Source organism: Taeniopygia guttata, chromosome 19, assembly GCF_048771995.1.
Source record: "Taeniopygia guttata chromosome 19, bTaeGut7.mat, whole genome shotgun sequence".
NCBI classification, from domain to species: domain Eukaryota; kingdom Metazoa; phylum Chordata; class Aves; order Passeriformes; family Estrildidae; genus Taeniopygia; species Taeniopygia guttata.
In genome coordinates, this window is record NC_133044.1 from 5,057,666 (window position 1) to 5,075,254 (window position 17,589).

The 17,589-nt window shown below is 48.7% G+C and overlaps 1 protein-coding gene across 1 annotated transcript in view; it reads right to left on the bottom strand.

Annotated features, from left to right (window-relative positions):
- Positions 1–17,589, bottom strand: part of LRRC75A (leucine rich repeat containing 75A) — a 60,222-nt gene that overhangs the window by 32,351 nt on the left and 10,282 nt on the right. Inside the window, exon 2 of the mRNA XM_030287891.4 lies at positions 5,135–5,263. Within this exon, the coding sequence (XP_030143751.4) occupies positions 5,135–5,263 (129 nt within the window). The remainder of the gene's footprint in view (positions 1–5,134; positions 5,264–17,589) is intronic.

The window sequence follows — 17,589 nt, forward strand, 5'->3', positions numbered from 1 at the left end:
ATGATTTTATGATCAGAGTGTGATTAACTGATCACATTTCCAATTTCATATGGAAATGGGGAGCACATTCCTCAGGCTGGGAGGGACAAGGATCCAGGGACTTCCTTGCACCCCACAGGGCTTTGAAAAAGGAGGATCAGGCAGGGCTCAGGTCTTATTTCACACAAAAACCCAGTAAATTCACTGTAGTGGCACCATCACAGCCCATCCAAACCTTGCCATTATTCCCTTTCAGATTTCATGCTTAAAACCCCTGCAAAGTGTAATTTCCTCCCATTTCCCAGGCACTCAGCTCAGCTTCAGCTCTCACACAAAAGGAGGAACATCTCTCTTTCTGCAGAGCAAATAGCAGGATATCAAGTCAGCAAAGAACCAGAGCTGCCCTCAGTGGGATCTGAGCTTTCCAGATTTTTCCTTCTTCAGGACATCTTCAAATATTGCAGATGTCATAAATACCCACAAAGAGAGATCTTCACACTTGAAGCAAGACCAGCAAAAAAAAAAAAAAAAAAAAAAAAAAAACAACAACAAAAAAAAAACACAAACAAAAACAAAACCCACCAAGAGTCATTAATACAGAATTAAGCTGAATCCTCATCATCCCCTCTGCTTTTATAAAATATTTTGGGGGTTTAGAGGGGTTTTGTTCACAGATCAGCTCCTTTAATGATGTTTCTTAAAGCAGGAAACAAATAATATTCAGTGTTCTCACAGCACTTTGGAATCTGAGAGCTCTGTGGGATTTTCCTTGCACACCTCAGAGCAAAAGGGAAAGGTAAAAATCTCATTGGGCTTGATTAAATCACCCTGAGCTGGAGTGTCCCTCAGTGTGTCACCACTTCATACCTATCATTTCATCTAAAAAGGCTGAAAACCAAATTTGATGTCAGGAACTTGGAATGATAATTTGAATTCCAGCTCAAATAATAACACACGTGGCAGAGGAGCTGGATATGGGGATATTTATTTGGGGTGAAGGCCCTGAGCTGGTGGTCGTGGTGCCCTGATTATCTTCATCCTGCACAAGCTGAGGTTATTAATACACTTTTAGCCACGTGGCACAGCAGAGGGATGGTAAATAACAAGAAAAATGCTCATTTTAGCCCTGACAAAAATAACACATTTTCAAAATGCAGGGCATAAAAACCTCAATATCAGCTGTAAATTAAATCCTTACCCCACAAGGCTGAAGGAAGGTTAGAAATAAATTATTCCATCCAGGTCACAACAACCACTTTTCCTCTCCCTGTTTTCTTGTTTTCATAGGTGACAGTTCATGGAATCAAAGCCATCCTGCAAACCTGATCAGTTTAGAGCTCAGGCAGGAAAAATATATCAAAGCCAGGGATGTGGCCACACAGAAATTGCTCAAATAACAGGAAAACAGATCTTCCATCCACCCATGGCAAAATCCACTTTGCTTCCACTCTCCAGCTGCTTAGAAGAGCTTTAAAAACTCTCCTTGTCCCCATTTATCTTGAATTTTAGTGGGGAAGATGAGGATGATGTTCCCTGTTGCACACAACAGGGAATTATCTCAATCCCAAATTGAGATATTTGGCCAAATCCACTCCCCTGTGTTTGAGCAGGATCACATCTCCCACCTGAGGCTTGGGAGGAGCTGCAGGAGAATGGCCAGGCAAAGCTGGATTTTGGGATGGGGCTTTGCTAAGCTGCTCTGCCAGAAAGCAGTAGGATGGGGATCAGCAAAGCCAAAATCTCACTCTGGGCAACCTTCAGGACTTTTCTGGAGCTTCCAGGTACATCCCAGGGGTTGCAGTGAAACAGCACAAGGGCACAAGCCCCAGACCAGCCTCGCCCAAGGCTCCACTTCCCCCTTTCCCCCAGTGCTTATCCCAAATCCAACAAGTCCTCAAGCTGGAGGAAAGCCTGACTCACTCCCTATCACAGCCATCAGTCATCCACACACGTGGAAAAAAAGGAATTGCTTTAATTTTCCAATAGTTCAGGGCCAGATATCCCTGCTGGCATGGAGAGCTGTGAATTTTTCACGGGGGCCCTCCGCTCCTTACTCGAAGTTTGTGTTTTCAGCTCCTTCTTGCTGCAAACTGGAGCAGCTGCAGGAGATTTGGGACTCCATCCCACAGCACGTGGCTTTGCTGAGGTGTTTTGTCCCCTTTTCCTGGCCATGGGGACAGGCAGACATCACCCCAAAGGCTGAGGGCAGCACCCACAGATTCCTGGCACTGGGTTTTGGGAAGTGGCTTTGGAGCTGAGCTGCTCTCCAAGGAACCTTTTCCACAAGGAGAGAGGCAAGGAGATAAAAGAGTGGCCATGGGAGAGAAGACACTTGTTCAGATGTCTTTGATCCCCCTTTCCTTGCTGGAAAACTTCCTGCACAATCTGAGTTTCCTGAACAGCAAATCTGCCCCTTCCAAGGCCTCAGGAACCCTAAAGGTGACAAGAGCTGCACTCCAAGACCTGGGTTTCCTTGAGCAGCATTAAACCCATCTGTAATGGGACAAAATCCAACCCCTGACTTCCAAATGATCTGGAAAGGAGTTTTTTCTTGGCTCCTTTCACACCCCAACCCACAGGCCAGGCTGGGATCTCAGCAGGGCCTGGGAGCAGCAATCCAGCCATGCACCACTGCCTGGACACCCACACGAAACTCACCCAAACATTTCCACCTCCCAGATTCCTCCTTCACAGCACTCCAGCCTCCTCCAGCACAAGTTACAGCTTTTGGTTTGGATTTGCTGGCTGGAATCAGCATCCCCTGAGCTCCACAGCCACGCTGGGGAGCCCAGGCCAGTTTTTCCTGGCCATACAGACTCAGGCTGTGTTTACGCAGGGCTTGGAAAAATGATTCAACTTTTATTTTAGCTCAGAGGAGAGACCAAGGGCCCACCTTTAAGCTAAGGGTGGTATAAATAGAAGCTGAGTGAAAAAAAGCAATGTACAGAGTCAGGAAAGCCTCCCCAGGAGGGAGGAGGGAAGCAGGACCCCATAACCCTGAGCAGGGACATATTTAAAAGAGAAGGTTAACAGGGACCAGGGTCCAGCTCAGCTCCATCCACCTCTGGATGGATAAGGACAAGCTCCCAGCTGCCTCAACTTATATATTTATGTATATTCGTGCCACAGGATGCAGAGCAAAAGCCAAAACTGCAGCACTCCTGGCCGGGAGTGTTCTCCTGCTCTCACACATTGTGCCAAGCCTCTGTCAAAGTGAAGTAAATCTGGGGGAAGAGAGGGCTGGGAGCTGGAAAATAACCCTGGTGACTAAAGCATGCAACTTTCTGGGGACTTGCAGAACATCAGTATCTCAGGAAACAACCATGAAACACTAGGATGAAGTTACTTTCCACTCAGCTGGCAAAAAACAGAAAAAGGGTTTAAAGCACAGTCAGTGGCACCCAAACCTGAGCAAGGCAAAGCCACCAACGAGGAGCTGCTGCACAGCCCTGCTGCTGCTGGAGCTGCTTTCTGTCACCTGCACAACCCCTGCTTCCCTCTCCAAGGCAACACCCACCCCCCCACCCACCCATCCATCCATCCATCCATCCATCCATCCATCCATCCATCCATCCATCCATCCATCCATCATCCATCCCTCCACGCCTGGTGTGGTGCTTTGAGCTGTGCAAAGGATGTGGAGAGCACCAAAGGCATCCAAAAATCATCTCCTGCAGAGTAAGAGCCTCACTGCTGCACAGGCTGATTCTTTTGGGGTTTTGCCACCACAGAATCCCAGAACTGTCAGGATGGAAGCCCCAAACTTCATCCCAGCATAGGGCACAGGGTTGTGTCCAGACAGCTCTGGGATCTCTCCAGTGAAGGGAGGCTCCACAGCCCCTCTGGACAATCTGTTCCAGCTCTCACCTGCACTGGGAAGAAATTCTTCCTCATTTTCAGGTGGAGCTTCCTGGGTATCAGTTCCTGCCAGTTCCTCTTGTCCCACTGCTGGGTCCCTGCACACAGGGACAGCCAGGGATGAGGGCCCCTGCCTCTCAGCATCTCCTCTCCAGGCTGGGCAGCCCCAGCTCTCTCAGCCTTTCCTTGTCAGAGATGCTCCAGTCCCTTCATCCTCTTCATCCCCCTGCTCTGGCCCCACTCCAGGAGCTCCTTGTGCCCTGAGGAGCCCAGAACTGGACACAGCTGTCCAGATGTGCTTCACAGGGCTGAGCAGAGGAATGAGGACTCTGCATTTCCCTGCTTACCCTGGCACTGCCTTCTCCACAGCCTTTGGTGCCAAAAGAAACCTGCAGGGGGACAAGGAGAGCAGGAGCTCGGCACTGGAGCAGCTCTAGGCTCAGGAGTGGCCTCGGGGGGTTTTTATGGGAAATACAGAACTCTCCTGCCATGGCTCACCCTCAGGAGGAGGAACCAGCTTAGTCACAGGGCTCTGGAAAAGGACAACCTCAGCAGGGGAACGGGGCCTCTCCGCCTGGAAAGACGCCCGGCACGAGAGCAGCTTTCTCCACTTTCCCAGCTCATGGGGGAGGAGGAAGGAAAGGATCAGGATCTTATTCTCCACAGGAAAAGGGATCCATGGATATCCCTGCACTGTACAGGGGTGTGGCTCCATCTCGATCTCAGGCTGTAGGACACCCTTGGTCTCTGGAGGTGGAGATTCGGGTCCCTGCTGTGCCCTCCACCCTTTCCAACACCTTTTACTGAGTGCAGAGAGTTTTATGAAACTTCAGAGTCAGACTCACACCACAGCACAGGCAGGCACAGCCCAAACAGCACCTTTGTGATTTTGCCTCACAACATGAAAGAAATCTGTGTTTCGAAAACAAAAAAAGCAATTTCCCTCCTTTTCAAGCAGTGGTGGAGGCTATAACTGAGTAAAACATGCACAAAAAGCAGCAGTGAATGTCTCCATCCCTTCAAACACTTGCACAGGAAATTAAAGACCTGTTATTAGCAGCAAATACAGGAGAGTGATGCCTGCAGCTCCATCCATGGATGATCCCTTGCCACACACAACCCAAAAGGAGTGCCAACATTAGCCAAATATCACTTGTTGAGCTGGAAAACCTGATCCTCTCGGTCCAGAGCCACCCAGAACTGGGAGGATTTTCCCCTGGCACTCTGGGGGAAGCTCCACATTCCCAGTTTCCCAAGGCAGCACAGCCCCAGAGCGTGAGGAGACCGTGGCACCTACTGGTTTGGGGCAGTGGATGTATCTTGCCAGGCTGATGATGAGGTCGTGGGTGATGGGATCCACCAGGTTTCGGAAGCTGGCGTAACGATAGAGGACATCATCCAGAGAGGTGGACTCCATCCCCAAATCCTGCAGGAAACAGGGCAAAGGAGCAAGGTTAGGTGGGATAGAAAAGCCAGTGGTTCTTAAAGTCAGCCCTCACTGGAGGAGGAGCCAAGGAGGAAATGATCCCACTAAAATGAAACGATCCATTTTAGCTCCCACTAAAAATGTTGTTGGAGGGTTTTTGTTTTTCCTGCAGTTTCGGTGACAAAGGGAAGGAAGGCACACCTTGTGTCACCTTGAGGGAAGCTGCACTCCTGGCCTTCCCCTGCTCTGCAAAGAGGCTTTAGGGCTGCAGGATCAGCCTCATAAACCCACTGAGCTAATGACACCCTTGCAACAGGATGAAATCCAAGATGACCCCAGAGAACTTCACACAGAACTGCAACTGGAGAATCAATCCAGCTGTGCACAGGGAGGGAGGAACGAGCTGAAACTGCAGCACTGGGAACAGGAGGATGGATTGGAGAGAGGAAAGAGCAAAATGCTGGATTAGACTGACTGGGAAGGAGTGGAAGCTCTGCCAGTGGAGACTGGACAAGGTGGTGCCAGGAGCAGTTCAGGTGGAGCTGATCCTGCCCCAGGGATGGGCCAGACCTCCTGAGGTCCCCTCCAAGGCTGATTTCTATGGTTTGTATTTCTTAAACTGAATAATTTGAGGAATTTCAGCAGAGAACTCCCCGTATGGAATACATCAGTGCACAGGGGTGAGGAGGGGAAGGGTTATACACAGTGTACTCCTTTCACCTCAAATATATTTGTGTGTATAATACCCAGACACTCTTTTTATTCCTTTTTGAACTTCTTTTACTTCCCATGGAGCTGGTGGCACCCAGCACAAAGAATTTCCTCCTGGCAAACACAAGCCAATAACACCTTGGCACCGTGCAATAAATTAAAGCTTGTCCTGAGCTCAGAGATCCCCCAGCCCCAAAAACCCCACGGGAAGGCACATTGCTTGTAGGTGTGGATGCTCTGTGATGTCAGACAGGTGGAAAATAAACATCTACACTTAAAAAAAATCCATCGTGCCTTCAGACACAACAGCCCGAGGGAACTCACATTACAGCAGTTACAGCTCAGGCCACAAACGAGGTGACAAGTGTTTATCCCACTGGTTTCCTTGGTATTTTTAGGATCAACCCTGCAGCACTGCCTGAGTTAATACCAACTCCTTGACTGCAAAGAGGTTATTTAGTAAAAAAAGAGCCGAGGCAGTTAAAAAACAAACACATGTGAGGCTGCCCAGCCGGGAAAATCAAGTGGCCAAACTGATTTCTGGTCTGTCTCATGCTTTTTGACTAATTACTATTTACAAATCATACTAATTATATTATATAATGCAAATTATATATATTATACAAATTACTATTTACAAATTTATACAAATTATTATTTTTGTACTTAAAAAAATAAAGAATCTCAACATGGAGAGAGCTTGGGCTCCTTTGCAAGAGGAAGAAGAAATAGAAATTGCGGATGAAGGTGCTCAAAGGAAACTCCCACTCTTCCAGGGAGAAGGACCAAACAGCAGTGTGGATGTCACCTTCCTAGTTTGGTAAAAATCAGCATTAGGATTAAGCAAACATCAGATGAAAGCTGGATTTGGTCCATGATCTATAGCAAACACCAGGCACGACCAGAGAGCCAATCTGGGGACTTGGGACAACTCACTGGGACCTCTCAGGATCAAACCAGGCTCAGCATCTTGCCCCTTCAAGCATCTCAAAACTCTTCACCATTTTCTCTTCAGCTACAATTAAAATGTCCAGCTCATAAATCAGAGAATTTCTCCTCCTCTCTCCTGGGAGAACTTTACATTTTCCACATGGAGCGTTCCCTCCTCCCTCCTGGTACTCACACTTTTTATGCACAGATGTCTTTCTCAGCTGCTCCCCAAACCTCTCTGCCACACCAGCATTGTCTCTTTTCCACCACACACAATATTTTAAAGCCTCTGAAGGCTGAAACTTGTCCGAGGCCAAGTGATGAGCTCATCTGCAATTTAATAGCTTAACACCAGTTCATGCTGTCAGCAGCAAATCACCCATCACTGGCTTTGCAGAAAACGCCCAGCATCTGGCTCCAGTCACTTTTTTCATCATGTTCCTTCTTCCCAGGGGATTTTACCTGGATGGCAAGTGCAGATTTCAAATAAATAAGGATTTAAAGTGATGGGATTTATGAGCCAGGCATGGCTTTCTCAGGACTGATTTGAGGGGTCTTCAGGAGTGGATCCAAACCCCTGAACTCTGCTGGGGTGCTTTGTCCACGTGTGACAGGAAAATAGGAACATCTCTGCAGGAAGTGACAGGGAAAAGGGGAAATTTCCAAGCAGAAATCACCTGTGACTTTTCTGCAGTTTATCCTATTTGTTTCCAGCCTTAGGAAGCTGAAAGTCAAACCATTGATCCATCCTTTTCCACTGGAAGGAAAACTTCCTTCCACCAACCAGCTGAGCCTCCATGGGAGAAGTGTTCTGCAAATCTAGCAGTGTAAAGCTATGAGTCTTTAAAATAAAAAAAAAACCAAAAACCACAAAAAAATCCAACTACCTACCCCACCTTGAGGGGTGAATTTGAAATTTATATCCAAAAACCCAGCAGAAAAAAATGCAACGTGTTCCTCCAGCAACCAGCAATAGAAATTCCCCAGCCACAGCCATGAAAGGTATAAAAAGACCCAATTATTTTTGAAAATAAAACCTCAAGCCCAGTGAGAGGCACAGGGATGCTGTGCCCAACCTGTTGTTTGCAGCAAAAACCACAAAAACAGCTCTTTTCCCCCAAAACTCAGAGCTCAGCCATCACTCTGCAGGCCAACATCACCCAAGCAAAACATCTGGGAGCTGCATCCCCAACTTATCTTTCCCTCATGCCAGGTAAAACAACAACTTCTTCCTTTCTGCTGGCCAAAACTGCAGCTCCCAGCCTTTGGAAGTTCCAAGTTGTGTTTCCACGAGTCCCAGCATCCCCCAAGCCACACAGAGCTATAACCAACCACAGCCAAGCCCATTTTTGCTTATTAAACTATTTATCACTGCAAAGTGAATTGTAATTAGGGGAAAATGCAGCAGGTCCCTGTGAGGAGTCATTGAGAAAGCAGCTTCTGCTGTTGTTGTTTTCACTCACACGGAATTATTGCTGCCCAAATGAGGTTCCTGTGCAAAAAAAAAAAACCAACTCATCACAGCTGCTCACAAATATCCCAAGAGATGGTGGTTTGGCCAGCACCTCTTCCAAAACTCCTTTATCTCCACTAAATTCAGTGCAGCATCCTGAATTTCCAAGCAGGGAGGTTGGTGTTGTAAACAAGAGTCAGGCACAAAGGAAGGAAGGATTAATTCAGTGTTCCATCCATCATCTGCTCCAAGTTATCTGGGAAAAATGATTCCAGCAGGTGGGATTAGTGTGGGGAGGGAGGTCAGCTCAGAGGGAGGGTTGGGATGTGACTCAGCCCTGTGTTTCTCTGGATGCTGGACACATCCTGCTGCTCAACCCCTGTCCTGTGAGAAAAATCCAACCTACACTTCCCCAAAACAGATTTTTAAGGCAGGAATCAATTTCTGGTTGAGAGAAGAGTAAAGCACCCCAAAGGTAATGATGTCACAACATATTTTGGGACAAATCAGCCCTGAGCTACACAGACATGATCAAATTGGCACTTTTGAGGAGGGCAGGCAGCATTTGGGAGCTCAGCACACCTGGATGGGGCGTCCCAAAAGCCACCCTGGGAACCTCCACAGAAACCAGCAACTGCTGCTGCACATTTCACGTCCAACCCACCAGCCTGGAGTAAAATCAGCATTTAAATATGTGGAGTATTTTCTGTTTCACAGAGTTAATATCACTTTGGGAGCCACAAATGGCTCATTCAAGCACGGAGGGTGCAGTGAGAGAAGGGAGTCGATGCTTCAGGGAAGGAGCAAATATTTCCCTGGCAGACTGACTCAAATAATAAATGGTGGCAGCTTGAACCCCCTCCAGGAGGCTGGAATTGGAGGAACTTGGAGAGATGGATTAATGGGCAGAGATGTGATGCTGCCAGCCAGATAATAAACAACTGAAAACAGGAGATTTGCAGAAAAATGCTCTTTTATTTCATACTGCCAGGCAAAGGCAATGACTCCAACTGGAATTTGGCCAGATCACAGTTAAGATTTCTTCAGGAGAGTGCCTGTGGATGTTTAATGAGGATGGCCTCAGCTCTGCTGATTTACAGAGCCACTGGGATCCCAGGAAAAGCTTGGAAGCTCTCTTTGGGTAAGGTGACTCCAGGATTTACTTTGAACAACTCCAACAATTCCGATTCACCACTGCCTTTAACCCAACTCTGCCCTGAGCTCACCAAATCTCATCCACTCATCCCTCCTAAAGCAGCAGGAGCTGCCCAAATCCTGATTTTCCATCCAAGCCTGGGGTTGGGGCTCCAGCTGGGGCTCCAGCCCCAAGCCAGGATCCTGCTGGCCATGCAGAGCCTGCACCAGATGGCTCCTGGTGGGACTTGTCACTTATTCCTGCTGCTCCCAGACGGATGGGTGACAGCCCAGCCTGCCAGCAGGCTCAGCCCAGAGGCACATGAGACTCTTTAGAACCCTCCCAAGCAGAGTGACACCACGAAGTTTTCCTCCTGCAAAGGGAAGAGGCAGAAAAAGCTGCAAATCTAAGGAGGATTTGAGCAAAGCACAACTGAGGGGTCATTCTCCCACCCCCTCAGGTCCTGGGAGCCAGCTCCACCCAGAGCCCCACACATTCCTGGCTAAAACCCAAAGAAAAAGGTTCATGCATCAACCCTGCACAACACCCACCCTGTTAACCCCAGTCTGGCTGCTGGGCCTCCCCTTCACAGCTCTGCAGTGAAGCAGTAAATGAAAATATAACCAATTTAATCAAATCTGCCTTTTCCATTCTTGTATATCTGCCCAAAGAGCTTCCTGGAGCATCCCAGGTGCTGCCTGGAGTATCCAAACCACAGGTCAGGAGCAGAACTTCATCAGTTTCTCATCCCTTTTGCCCTGTGAGCAGCTCTCAGGACTGCCCCAGCACGGGACTGATGCCCAGGATCAGCCTCAACCTCAACCACATTGTGCTGCCAGCTCCCAGCTGTAAAAAATATACTTATTTTCACTTGAAAAAGCCTTCTAGATCTCTGCTGGAAAATGGACTTGGAGGACAGGCTACCTATTATCTCCTGTCAGGGAAGGAGCCAGAGCTGCCACCTAAGCTCAGTGTGCTGTCAGTTCATGTGAGGATGGTGATTCATCCTGCTCGGAGACAGCTGGGCTGACTCAGTCCCTGGATGAGCTTGTCTCTCTCATTTACCTGCCAAGAAAAGCCCCTCTAATTAGCTGATCCTCGACATTCAGTGTTGAGGCAAGTGGAGCAGGAAAATCCCCCTCGTGCTGCTCTCACCTTTGTTTCCCAGCACAGCGAGCAGGGAACTCTGTGTGGTTTTCCTGCCCCCTCTCCCAGCCAAAATCAGCCTCATCTGTTCTGCAGCTGATCACCCATCCACATTAGTTAGATTTTTATTATTTTCTTCAGCACCCCTTCTTTTTTTTTGAGAGGTAACCCGAGGCTCAGACAACTCTTGTCCTTGGGAGGTGACAGGAGATGCCTGATGGCCACTAAAGATTTTTATTTGTGTGTGCAGCTCTCTTACCCTGCCCTCACAAGCAGTAAATCCACCAACAGCTCTAAAATAAGTATTTACAGGAACAAAAGAGAAAAGCAGAACTGGGATCCTTGCAGGAAAGGGGAAGAGATTCACAAGTAGAGGATGGCACTGTCAGAGGGGGAGGAATCACTTGCCCTCAGAGAGAAGGGATGCTCTCAGTGCTGCCTGGGCTTGCAGCAAGTGAACGGTTCTGGGACAAGAGCAGCATTCCAATCACACAATTCCCTGCTTGGAATCACAGACCAGGCTCCCCACACCCCCGTCCAGCTGATGGGAGTTGTTGGATCAACACTGAGCCCACTCGGTGCAGCCTGCTCCTCATCCCCACCCGCATCTCAGCACTCCCTGAGCCAGACAACCCCAACTCTGCACATCCCTGCAAATATCTCTGCTGGGAAAAGAGTCCAAAACCCCTCACCCAGATGGCCCAGCCTCGGTGATGAATCAAACAGGCACCAAGGCTGGTGCTGCCTGTGCATCCTGCCACCCTCTGTCCTTCCCCAGTGACTCTGGTGTCACCACTCCCATTAAACCGTGGGGAAGGGGCACGGGTCTCACCGGTGATGAAGTTCTTCCGAGTTCAGGGGAACTGGGAGAGAAGAAGGAGCAGATCCCAGCAAGGGAAGGAGCAGGATTTGGCTGTGGAAAGCCCTGCATGGCAGAACAGATGCTCTGCAGCTGGGCCAGATGGTCCCCAGCTGCTGCCAGGGATCCTGCCTGGGACAGGACACTGGATCCTGCTAGAGCTGAGCTTTGGCTGATGGGATGGAGGATGCAGGAAAGCTCAGCCTGACCTGGCCCTGGTCTAACAGAGCAAATGAGACACTGGGAGTCCTCACCTCTCACTCCTCTAATCCAGGCACCTTCTCAAAATTACCCTCCCTTCACAATTAACACAGCCCTGCATGAGCTGCCAGGCTCTGCCATTAAATCTAAACCAGGCTCTGCTTAGGAAGGGATCAGGATTTATTGTCTTGGCCCAGTAGTGTCACCATGAGGGGCTTCAGGAGGAGGCCAGCGTGGGTCTCCAGATGTACAACAGATTAAAAACCCTCTATGAGCCCATCCTGCTGTTCCCAGGAGCAGGCAGAAACAGAAAGAATTGCAAATCTCACTGAAACAACATGTTTGCTTTTTTATCTACTCCAGAAATGTTGCTGTTGATGGCCCCCTTGCCCTCCTCAGCCAGCAGAACTGCTGTAATCCAACAATAGAGAAAGAAAGTTGATGCTTTTGGGGGATTGATCAATGCAGCCAAAAATCCCGAGGTGGGGATTGCCCACAGCTATCCAGGGGTGTTGTTTTCATTCCCAGCCCTAGGAAACACTCCCAGAGCATCCCCCAGAACCTGCAGCATCAATAATGATGTTCCTGCCTCACCTGGAAGCCTCCTGGACCCAGCAGAAATCAATCCACCCCTGCACACACAATGAGAGGCTGCAACCCAAGAGCTGCTGTCTGAAAGCTGCTCCCACTTGCAAGCCCTGAGCTGATTATTATTGCATTAGCCATGGAGGGATGCATTGTTAATGCTCAATGGATGCTAAACTCTGCTTCAAAAGGGTGGAATTTCGGGGTGGGAGACTCTAGGAATGTTTTGGCATCCTTTAATAGGTGCTGGAATAAAGCCTCAGATATTTCTGATACAGAAAATAAGCATCAGTGATTCCTCATCACAGCTCTCTCCCAGAGTTATTCAATGGAAGTAATTGAAGGCATCTTTGAGAGACACAAATATTCAATTAACTCTCCAAACTGGCTGCTGTGGAATAATGCAAGCATGACAAAAAGATAATTTAAGTGAACAAATTGCAGCTGACTGCCATAAAATCATGCCAAACCTTTTTTTTTTTCTTTTTTTTTTTCTGGGGGTTAATCTACACCATTGCAGGAGCCTGGGTGGGAGGAGCACAGGGAAAAAATGGGTTTGGATCAATAGCAATACCTGCATGTACCAAAATCCAGGCATATCCCTGGGTTTTTACCAGCAAAGAGAGTGGAATTACTCAGCACAATAATCTGTCTGAGTGTCACTGCAGGAATTAGGAGATTTTGTGAGGTAAAGATTCAGAAGGAACAAGATACAGAGAGATTTTAGCACAAAGCAAAAGAGGAGGAAGTAGGGTTGAACAAAACATTGAAATAAAAGCTCCCAGACCCTTTTTTGCATTAAAATTTATCCTCAGGAACAGCCTATTCCATGAAACCACTTAGTATCTTCCCAACTGTTAAAAGGGAATTCCAGCAAAGGAGAAAAACCAACCCAATCCCACAGTACCAAACTAATTTTCTGAATTAAGACAAAGCAACAGGAGTGGAATAAAAATAAAGGTTTCCCCCAGGAAACCCAAGTAATTAATATGGGCAGCATGAATTGCAATTCTTTCATTTGCAAATCCAGCATCCCCAGTTAATCTCAAGCATGGACAAAGTCCATTAATAAAGCAGATTCCTGTAATGGGATTCAAAGCAACGTCAAATCAATAAATAAAATTAAAAAAAAACAAACTTGTGTGGTTAAATAATCTACACTTTGCATAATAACATCAGTGCTGTGATGCTGGGTGGTTATGTGGAGACAAATTCCACAGCAATCCCAGCAGAAATACCCAGCAAGAAAACCAGATTGAGGGGGGGAACCTCCCTGCTCAGGGGTGAAATCCATGAGCCAAGGGAAAAAATCTTCCTCACACTCCATAAAACCCCTCCTGAGCAGCCCCACATAGAGATGGGAGTTCCCCAGGCAGCTTTTCAAAGAGTGAGGGGGGCTGTTTTCCCTTAAAATCCTTTCTCAACCCCTCTGGTCTCACCCTGGGTGTCTCCTCTCCAGGATGTGCCAGTTCTGGAACTTGGCAGGACCTGGCAGGACCTTTCCTGTGCCCTCCACTCTCAGCTCAGGTGCATTTACTGACAAACACCGACCCCAACTCGTCCTGTTTCACCAAACCACTGCCTTTTGGGGCACCTCTGATGCCTCACAGCTCCCTGCAGAGTGTCCCCCTGAACAAAAGGAGAAACTGAGTCGCAGAAAGTTAAACCCACACCCCCAGACTGGCACTGCTGCCCTCAGCATCCCCATTTCCAAAGCCTTTCAGCTGGGAGGCCACGGCTCTGCTCTCCTTCTCCTCTGGGATATCTCCTCTCAGGCTTGCCAAGTCAGAAAACCACTTAAATACCTGATTAACTACAAGCACATGTTTAAATCCCAACAGAGTCAGAGAGGCTGGATTAGCAGAGTGCTTCATACAGGTTTTTGTTAAGCAAAATTTCTTCCCTCCACCCAGCTCCCTTCCCAGGGGAGGACTGGGACACCCCAGAGTGAGATGCAGCTCAAGTGAGCAGTGGGAGAAGCATTTTGCACAAAATCAGGGAATGAGATCCCAGGGGACACAGGCTGGGCTGATGGAGAGTGCTCTGCCCTCCAGAGCCAGCAAACATTTCCAGTAAGTGCCACTAAAATTCTCTTTATTTCACCACACACCAGGCTCCAGAAAGGCCAGAGGGTGGTGGCTGCTGGTCCAGAGATGTGACAGATTAACCCAAAGCTGGCCCGAGAGCCTCTGTGCTTGGCTGAGGAGGGAAACCCTCCCCAGGTTTCACTGGGGGTGCTGAACAGACACAGGTAATAAACAGCTTTTCTGCTGTGCCCTATTTGTGGGGTCTGGGTCCCCTGTGAGGGAAAGGGCTGCTCACTGCACCCCCAAACCCACAGGACCCCCACAGCAGGCATCCCTCCTGCTGGGACAGGCACTATCACATCCCATTTTCAGCAATAAAAGGTGCCAACCACCCCCCACCTCCGCTAAAATCCAAATATTTTTGCTTTGTTTGACAGCCAGGGCCATTAAATCGCTGTTGTTGATATTCCATTTCCCAGTGGAGATGCCAGGAGACGCAAAACACACCCTGGCCCAGGGAGCTTCTGCCAGGGAAATGGAGCCTGTGATGGATCTGTGGCCCCAGGGAGGAGAAGGAGCCACCAGCTGGGTGATGGAAACCACGCCTGGAGCTCCCTTTGCAGGAGAGGATCCATGGCAAAGCTGCTGCTCCCACTGCTGAGTCACAGCTGCTGTGCAGGATTAGGAATTTCCTTCCATCTGGGGCTTCTACCCAGCCCTGACTGTTGGGGTGAGGACCAAAAGACACCCAGGAACAAGGCAGGGAGAAACTCCAGAGCAGGAATATCAGCAAAGCATCCATGTCCCCATGCCCTGGGATATTCCCTTCGACCCCTACAATGTGACACCAGCCCAGGAAGTGTCCCCAGGGAGAAGCCTGGAATGCCATGGGTAACAGAGCACCCTGCTAATCCCTCCTGCTTCCCCAGGGATGGCTGAGCCTTCCTGGGAACACTCAGCTGCATCCCATGGAACGCTGTGGCCACAGGATATTCCCAGAGGTGCCAGAACAAAGTCTGTGGCTTGCAGCTCCTGCTCCCAGTTCTGGCATTGCAAGCACAGAACATTGATTTTCCAACTCCAAAATAGCCAGATATTTTTTACACCAGCAGCTCCCCTTGAAGTTAGCAGAGGAATAAGAGCCCCAGAAACTTTCAGGACACAGCACCAAGTCCTTAATCTCGTTTCCCAGCTACAACCACGGGGCTGAATAATCCCTGAAACCTGATGGAGGATGATGAGCTGAGCAAGAGGAAAGCCAGGATGAGCTCATTGTGCTGAGCCTCCCCTTCCCTGCTCCGGTCCCAGCGAGACATCCACAACCCCGGGCTGGAATTCCTCAAACAGCCACGAGCAGCTGATTTCAATATCATTAAAACATGACTAATACAGACTTTGAGCTGGTTTTAAAGTGGAGGAGGCACTGGTGGGTGGTGAATCAGACACCTCCAGCCTCACATACACGAGATGTGGGTGAGCCATGGGGTGGCTTTTAGCACACAGTGACACCAAACCTGCCTTGGGACCTTCTTCCCGTGCCAAGAAATGCCAGAAATTCATGGCTGGAAGAAAGATTCCATTTTGCAAGGCATGAAACAGGAAGAAAAAAACCCTTGGTTTTCTCTGAAGTCCCACAGGCTCGTCTAAAATCACCAGTGACAAGTAAATAGGTTGGAAAAACCTCCCTCTGAGAGCCAGGCTGACTCAATCTGTGTTATCTTTTCCCTTTTTACTTTATCTTCCCTGATGTGCCTGCTCAGGAAGAGATAAGGAGCAGCTGCTCCGAGCCCCACTCGTGGCCCTGCCACTTCTGTGCACTTCATTCCTGTTCTTGGGAATTCTCTGCTTCCCTTCCCCTTTGCCAGAGGGATGCTCAGCCCTTCTGCTCCATTTCCCTCTGAAAAATGAGGAGTAGAGAAGCTTTTTCCTGGTAAAGAATCCTGGAATTATTTAGGGTGGAAAAGCTCAAGTCTGACCACTAACCCACCACTAAACCATGTCCCCACATCCCATAAACCCCTCCAGGAATGGGGATTTCAGCATTCCTCTGGTGGGACAGCCAGCATCCTGCTGGCTCTGGGATGGGTCAGTCACAGCTGGAACATCTGGGGGAGCTTGGTCAGCACTGGGTCCCACTAGAATTTTTGCAAAATGTCATTCCCATCCTCCTACAATCAATGGAATGATCTCAGCCTGTGGGAATGGCACTGTATTCCTGCCTTTGGGAATATTCCAGGCTCCTGTATTTTTGCCCTCTTCCAAAGGGAGGGCACACAAGCAAACACGAGTCCTCGTGGAAAATAAAGTTGATTTATGCGATGCGACAACACTAAAAGGTCTTTTTTCAAAAAGATATTTCAGGAAAACAGTTTAGCTGATTTATTTTCTTTCAGGAAAGGAGTTTGCCTGATTTATTTTTTTTTGTGTTGGTGGAGAACAGCAGCTGATGGACAAGAGATGAAAGCACCCCAAGCAGAGATTCCTCACCACATTTCAGAGAGTTTATCTCATCCGAAAACTGCTTTACATCTAAAAAGGATGGAGAAGTTTATCACAGCCAAAACTTGAACTGGTGTAAGGCTGACTCTGTCACTGCACCGTGCCAGATTCTCCATCCTCTGGACGCCAAAGGGGTGGGAAGGAAACCAGAGGGAAAATGAAGCTGTGCCTGGAGAGCTCAGGAGAAGCACCAAAGCTGCTCCTGTTTTACAGTTCAGCCTTCCCACTGAATGACCAGTGCCATGGACTGGAAAGTCAGTTTTTGGGACGTTTTTCCCTGCCAAGAAATGCCAGGAATTCCTGCCTGGAAGTGGTGCAGCTCCAGCAGCTGGTCCCCATGTGGGAGCAGGGCTGTGCTGGATGCTGCACACCCACGGCCCCTGTTGTTTACAAGGCACCCAGGGCCTTTACAGGGATGCACACATCCTAAAATCCAGGAAAACCTGGAGTCCTGGCAGCTCTTGGGGTTGTTGCCACCTTTGTTCTAAAGTAGCAAGGCAAGAGAGAAGAATGCCATGGAAAAGACTGGATTTTTATACTGAAAAAGGAGATGTGGGAGAGCAGATGTTGTGCACGTCCACCTGAGAAACATTTCCCCTTCCCAAATCCACAAATCTGTGCAAAGATTAGTTTGGGTTGGAAGGGACATTAAAGTTCATCTCATTCCCGCTCCTCTGCCATGGGCAGGAAGACTTTGCACAGACCAGGGAGCTCCAACCTGGCCTTGGACACTTCCAGGGATGGAACAGCCACAGCTTCTCTGGGCATCACTGCCCTCAC